Consider the following 7,647-nt stretch of genomic DNA (forward strand, 5'->3'; position numbering starts at 1 on the left):
CAACGCATGTCATACCTCTTCCCGGTACTCTCCTTTTTATTGCAACCTGAGGTACCATCCCAGAGCCAACTCATTGTCCTCTCTATCTACCAATAGGTCACCCGAAACCAGGTCCACGGCCATCCGGCTTAGGAAGATCTGGAAATCAGTTCATAAATCTTTACTCCGAGCATCTTTTAGATCAAAGTTTTTGCCAACCTACATCACTCTGCCTGTTCCTTTAAAGTAGGGGATTCAGTGTGGCTCTCTACTCGGAACATAAGACTCCGTCAACCCTGCAAGAAATTAGGACCCAAATTTATTGGTCCATTTTCCATCATAAAACAAGTTAACCCAGTAGCTTTCAAACTAAAGCTTCCTGAATCTCTAAAAATTCCCAGTACGTTCCACTGTTCCTTGCTGAAACCTGCCCGGTCTTCCCAGAGGTTCAGACCTCGACAGTGCTCTAGGTCTAAACCAATTTCGGTGGATGAACATCAAGAATTTGTAGTCAAGAAGATCCTTGATTCAAAAAAAGTTCGGGGTCAAGTTCACTTCCTCATCCATTGGAAAGGCTATGGTCCCGAGGAACTTTCTTGGGTGCCACAAAGAAATTTACATTCTGACAAATTACTTGCTGAGTTCTTTGAAAAATTTCCCAGAAAACCGGGTTGTCGGGGTTCCTTGACCCCTCCTCAAGGGGGGGTACTGTTACGAGCCACGGCGGCTCCGGGCACCGCTGTGACTCGCTCCCCTCTGTCCTCCTGTGTCCCGACCGTCGTCATGATGACCAGGACGTCACTTCCGGCCTACCCCGGCTGTTGCCAAGGCAATGGTTGGGACGCTAGTTAGCTTCAGCGCCCGGTCCCGGCGTGCAGGGGAGCACTAATCAATACCCCAGTCAGAGAGCTAATTTCAGGTCCTGCCCCCAGTCTTTCCTTATTGGCCAGCTCTTATTTATAAGGCAGGGAAGGGCAATCCTCCCCTGACGGTTATAGTTCCTGCTTGCTGCTGACTAGCCTACTCTGTTCCTGGTTGCTGTACCTTTTTGGATTGATTACTTGTTGCCGACCTTTTTGCCTGATTCCTGACTTCGTTCGTTTGCCTGTGCCCTTTTGACCTTTCTGTCTGGACCTCACTCTGCTTTTGCTCCTATCCTCTATCACTGGGTTCTGCCCAGTCAGCGCACAATTCACGACCCTCAGTTGCCTGCGGCCAAGTCTGTCCCCACCACTAGGGGCTCCAGCAAAATCCAGGCTTCTGAGTAGACTCCGGGTTTTGTGTTGCTGGCTGTGGGGGTTCCTAACAAAGACACATGCTTTCAACCATTTCCAAGCGTGGAAAGGAGGAGAGGGTACTGTCAGGCACTATCCCTGCACTTCCTCCACTGTGCAGGGACAGACGCCTGCCTCTTCCTGCCGGGTGTTTTCCGTTACCTAGCAACTGAACTCTACCCTTCTATTCAGCCTGACAGTGGTCGGGATCTTGCGTAGTAGGTGTGTGTCCCATTGCTAGGCAACAGGGCGCTTTCAGCAATCAATGTTGGTGCTCAGTGACATGCTGACCACCCCAATTAACCCGGGCCAATTAGGCCAAATCTGCCTCTATAAATAGAGTTTCTGGCACCATTAGGGTGCCAGAGTATAAGGCCTCACCCTATCTCCAGCGTTTTCTCCTGCACCTGTTTCCTTGCTGCTGCATATTTGACTTTTGATGCTGCCTGTCTCCTGACCTCTCTCTGGACTGAAGTTTTGGCTCATACTGATCTTTTGGTTTGATTCCTGGCTTCTGTGACCATTCTCTGGTCCTCCATTGTACCTCGCATACCAGCTGGCTCTGACTCAGATCGTTTGACTATTCTATTTCATCTACTACTTTGCTGATGACTGAAGAACTGTGACGTGCGCTCTCCTTGAAGCCAAGTCCATACCTCCTTGTGGGGGTCACTGGTGAGTGACAGAGATGCGTTAAACTTGTCCAGTTGTGTTAATAGCAGCAAGTGGTACCATCCTACTCTCAGCTTTGTTGGAGCCCTCTTTGTCCCAATCTATGTACTGATTAACTGATACCATCCAGCTATTATAAATACAGTCAGCTAGTTCCAATACTATAAAAATAGTCCAAGAAATCACTAGTTTCAGGTTTCCAAACTTAGTCTAATTTGCGTTATGTGCTCCTATGGGATACCAACATGGAGAAATTACCTATAGTCTAAATATCGCCATGGAGAAAATACTAACAGTCTAAATTCAGACATGGAGAAAATACTTACAATCTAAATACGAATTCCGGAATTAAAATAGCAATTCCAGCAGCAGTAAACAGTTATAACAAGAAATAAATAAAAAAGTACAGTGTGGGAAAGCGTCACTGAAGTCAGAATTCCCACGCTATGAGAGACGCTAGCTTCAGGTCATAAATTGACCTGCCGAATGTTAGAATTTCATTCTGCTGCAGATTGAAGATGTTGCGGCATCTTGTGTACACTTTGTTTTGTTTTGCCAAGCATGTCCAGGTGGATCACACTTGGAATATTTTTTGGGGTTATTTTTTTCCAAAAATCATTTTGGATTAAAAACTTACACAACTGAAAAACAAAGAAGAACAGAGTTGATAATTTCTGAATGGGATTTTTTATTTTTTAATATAATTTTGTGGTTTTAACGAGGGGTGACTTTTATTTACATTTTACATTGGTGCTCTAGAGGGCACAGCTGGCCCTGGGTGTCAGGGCATGCTGGCATTTCTGGTTCCCCAAGTACCAGCACTTCCTGGCAGCCATGACTTGCTGGTACCTGTAGTTTACCAATGTAAAATATTGTTTAATTTTCTTTAAAAATAAAAATTCTACATTTATTACCCCACACCCTGGGGGTATATTTACTAAACTGTGGGTTTGAAAAAGTGGAGATGTTGCCTATAGCAACCAATCAGATTCTAGCTGTCATTTATTTAGTACATTCTACAAAATAACAGCTAGAATCTGATTGGTTGCTATAGGCAACATCTCCACTTTTTCAAACCCACAGTTTAATAAATCTAGCCCCTAGTGTTGTCAGCACTGGGCTGGATACTCCTAGGGATTGGGCCCACATTTTTTTGTGGACCCCAACTCTCTAGGGAACCCAGCCTTGGGCTGGTTGGTATCATGGCAGGGGGATCCCTGCTGCGAGTTCACCTGCTATGGTTTCACCAGCCCAAGCTGGAAAAGTCTAGGGCTGGTTGAAGGAAGCCATGCTGCTAGTCCCCCAAAATTTTCCTCCTGCAAGGAGAGGGGGTATACTTTTTTTACCATTTACTTATCACTGTTTATAACCGGCAGGTCGAATGGCTGTATAGCTGTTCTAATGTCGGCATTGTGACTGTCGACATTTTCACTGTATTTTATACATGTTGGTATTTAGACTGTAGGCATTTTCGTGTAGGTCCATATTTCTATCTGTATTTCCACCTTCGAAATTATGACTACCAAACATAATGGGTGGTTTTAAAGTTTGTAATATTATTCTTTTTTAGCTACACAAAAAAAAGTGAACAATTATGAAGCAATTAAAAAAGCAAACATGTACTATGTTTTAAAATTCTTCATTACTTCATTCTGCTGAATGATTCATTCTGAAATTATGAAACCTTTCATCCATGCATGTTTATTATTAAAGCAAGCAAAAATACAAAAACACAAGATACAAACAAAGATGATAAGATGATGTACACTACAAGTGGTGGATTGCTTAATATAATCTTGATAAAGTTAAAGTGTTTAAAAATGGCGGTCTTCCTACTGCACAATACATAGATGAACTTTGCCAACAAAGACTGAAAAGTATCCAAGTTGTGGACAATATTGTACATCTGGCTACAAGTATTCTTGACAAAATAATTTAGTCTGTAGAGTTAATTGAAGATGCTAGAGGTAAATTGTATAAAGAAAAATGAGAGATCAAGCGTCAACATAATAGCATCAACATGGTTTTAGATTTTTGCCAGAAAAACAGTCCATGAGGCTACAATAAAACCAATTACAATTAAGACTAAAATATTTACAGTGCTGGCAATGATGATTACACTGGACATCGGTAGCAATAACAAACTTTTCAAAGTCATGTGAGATGTTCCTCATAGATCTTTGGGGGTAAATCTACTGTAGGTTTGAAAAAGTGGAGATGTTGCCTGTAGCTACCAATCACATTCTAGCTGTCACGTTGTAGAATGTATAAAGCAAATGATAACTAGAATCTGATTGGTTGCTATAGGCAAGATCTTTACCTTTTCGAATCCTCAGTTAACCTCTAGAGTTCTTAAAGAATGTTCCACACCCTTAGTGCAGATCCTGAAACTAGGCCAATGTTTATTAACATTATAACAAAACATGTTACATTTATTGCATTAAACCTGTGTCATTTCTTCTGCATTCAAATTGTGTTACATATCAACATGCCACTGTCATAGAGAACAGGATATGAGTGATTATATTATATCTATGGCAGTAGATGTCCTCTCCTCTTTTGTATTGTCTATTTAATTTGTAATGACCAAATTCGTTTTTTCTAATTTATTCTTTTTTAATGAAGTATATTGAATGAAAAATCAAATTTTAATGCTTAAAATTAGACTACAGCTTAGAATGAGTGCATAGCATTCTTTGGTACATTTGGTTATTAGCTGCAAATCATTTCATGTTTAACAAAGCCATTTAGGGCTAGGTTTACTAAACTGTGGGTCTGAAAAAGTGGAGATGTTGCCTATAGCAACCAATCGGATTGTAGTTATCATTTATTTAGTACATTCTACAAAATGATAGCTAGAATCTGATTGGTTGCTAAAGGCAACATCTCCACTTTTTCAAACCCGCAGTTTAGTAAATATACCCCTTAGACTCAAAAATAATTGTTCTCATTAGGTAATGTGGTTAATCAAATAGCTATTATGCTTTGTAGCATTAAGAAGCATAATTGCCCATACTTTTTGTAGAATGATTATTGAGATATTGCTTTTATATTACTATGAATGGCCTGTTTAATTGTCAGGCACTGTCTTATCCAGACTACCACTTTGCAACATGCTTGTCTAAGCTTTGAATTCCCTAAACAGACAACAAAGGCTTGGAATGTAGGGTACATATATGAAATTAATTTAAATAAAATATGTAAAAAGCTATTCAAATAAACTAAACCTAAACTGATGGCTGAAGTTAATTTTAAAGCAGAAACTAAAAATAATAGGATCAAATATCTAATAGAGGAGAGGTAGAAATCCATCCTGTTGAATGTGAAGCTGGAGCTGCTCTGTTTTAGTCTGCGGACGTGATTGATGAGAGTATAGAGCAAAAACAAAGACGAAATAGCGATGATGGAAAACGGCAGAAAGTGTCCAAAGACAAAAGGATGAAAAACAACGTCAAATTCAAGGTCAGAGCTTATGTTTCTTGATAAAGGGTTTCCGTATGTCACCTTAAAACGGCAAGCAAAAAGGCAGCCAGAAATCACAGCTATGATTAGTGAACCCAGAATCGCAGGAAGAATCATCTGTGGGATTCTCATTTTAAGGGCCAAGAACATTCGGATTTTACAATTGACGATTTTCACACCGTAGAGTAAGCACAGCCAAGCCGTAAACCAGAAGCTACAATACTCCAGGGATTTATAAATGGCAGAAGATACAAAATTGTGTGTGTCAAGAGGAATGTCACTGAGTAAAGCAAAGCATTTAAGAGTTTCAATGATTAATAAAGTCTGCAGGCATAGCCGACACAAGCCAAGGCTGAGCAAGATTCTATCAATAGGTTTCAAAGTTCTACCTGTTCTCATGTCCATGAGATTTACCGCCACTATAAACCCATTAACATGCAGTCCGATAATGTTCACAACTGCCAGGACGCTTGAAGAAATCCAGTGTTCCAGTTTTTCCACTTCTCTTCTACACAACATGTCCAGATGTGTAAGCAGCCGACCTCTCTACTCTGCAAAACTGTATGAACTGTGTTCACTAGACCTGCTCTGTGCCGACTGTTTCAGTTTTGTTTATTAACTAATGCAAATGGAAGACTGGCAGCATGAGATTTGCAAAAGCTATGTCTACACAATACACAAGAACACATACAGTAAGTACATAGACACAGTATCGCTTGTAAATACAACAGTCAAATAAGTGATGCCTTTTTTGGCTAGTTTTATTATGTGCATGCCCTTTAGTTATTTCATTGGGTAGGACTATAATAGTGTAATTCAATCTTTTAGCTGTCCTTAATCTAAAGCTAAACTACCTGCCTATGATATAGGAGCATATTTAGCAAACAGTGATGGTGCCCTATCGTGCACTTACCGTAAAATCCATGTGTCCCTCATATTTAAGAAAGGTGCATCGCAGCAGATATCCTTTTCGTTTTTGTTTTTGGGAGCAGTCACCATTCTACAGTATGGTGACTGCTCCCAACCGCAATCTAACAAGTTCCGAAAAAAAGTTTTTTCCGGCAACTTGTCATGATGATGTACGCCAGCTAATTGAAAGATTTCAGTGCTGTCAGCTCTGCTCCGAAGAGCAGAGCTGGACAGCGCATGTGTGGTGGGATCATGTGATCCCTCCCTGTCACTCACCGCTCGCTCTCTGCAACTATACCAGGCGCACTTGGAGAACTTCACATACAGGATACCAAGATTACCAGGCTAAGCTGAGAAGCTAGCTGAGAAGCTGGAGTTACTGGTTACAAGGCCCGGTTAGAAACTGCAGAATAGAATAGATAGGAGCGAAGTCAAATGAAGAGGTCAGGGTCACTGGAATAGGCGCAATACGATGAGACAAACAGGAGACAGATACCAGGAGACAAACAGGAGTCAGATACCAGGAGACAAATTAGGACCAGATCACAGGGGTTCTGAGAGAAACCAGGAGCAACAAACAATTTAACTGGCACCAGTCTGTTGGAAAGGCATTCTTAATAAAGGCCAGGTACAGGTGCCCAGGACAAATGATGAGGACTTAACCCTTTGCAGGCAGGATCTGAAAAAGTTAAGGCAGCTTCCAAAGAAGAAGTGATATACTGCAGACAGAGGCAGATCATAACACGAGCGAGGCGCAGGGCTCTCACTGAGATCTGCTGTTATGTTGACAGTGAAAGGAAGACCTCAGCCGTATCTTTTACACCCACTACAGTTCAGGTGTAAATGGTGACTGATAGTGATAAATGTAACTAATATACACTATAAAAACACAATGTATGTACACAATGCATGAATAGTACACATTGAAATCATGTTTATTTATGTAATATAAAAATTGAAAAAAATTATATTTGAAAATAAATATTTACATAAATGATTATACGGTTAGCTGCTGCTGTTTTCCTTTTTTTATCAAATAAAAGTTTCATGTTTTGCATTGCAATATACTGGTAATGTATGCAATTTTTGGTATAATTTAAATATTAATGCTGATTGTTCGCCAGTTGTGTTGCATATGAATAATCACTGACTGATTGACTGACTAGATATTGTTATGTAGATATTTAAACTATTATGCCATTAAAGTATTATGCACTGACTACAAAGTTAAATATAAGTAAAGCCAACCCTACCCCTTGGGTCTCTGATGCCCATTACCTCTCCTCTAGTTCTCTGGGCATGTCTTCCCTGCTCTATGTATTTTGATCATATTGCCTCTCTGTACTATCCA

The 7,647-nt window shown here is 40.5% G+C and overlaps 1 protein-coding gene across 1 annotated transcript; it reads right to left on the minus strand.

The window, feature by feature from the left end:
• Positions 1–1,833: 1,833 nt before the first annotated feature.
• On the minus strand, positions 1,834–5,906 carry LOC142142568 (taste receptor type 2 member 9-like). Its single transcript, XM_075200450.1, has 2 exons — positions 5,153–5,906; positions 1,834–1,925 (listed from the first exon to the last, which is right to left on the minus strand). The coding sequence occupies exons 1-2, from the start codon at positions 5,904–5,906 to the stop codon at positions 1,834–1,836; spliced, it is 846 nt and encodes a 281-aa protein (XP_075056551.1).
• Between the last annotated feature and the right edge of the window lie 1,741 nt (positions 5,907–7,647).

This window comes from Mixophyes fleayi, chromosome 3 (genome assembly GCF_038048845.1).
Source record: "Mixophyes fleayi isolate aMixFle1 chromosome 3, aMixFle1.hap1, whole genome shotgun sequence".
Taxonomy (NCBI): domain Eukaryota; kingdom Metazoa; phylum Chordata; class Amphibia; order Anura; family Limnodynastidae; genus Mixophyes; species Mixophyes fleayi.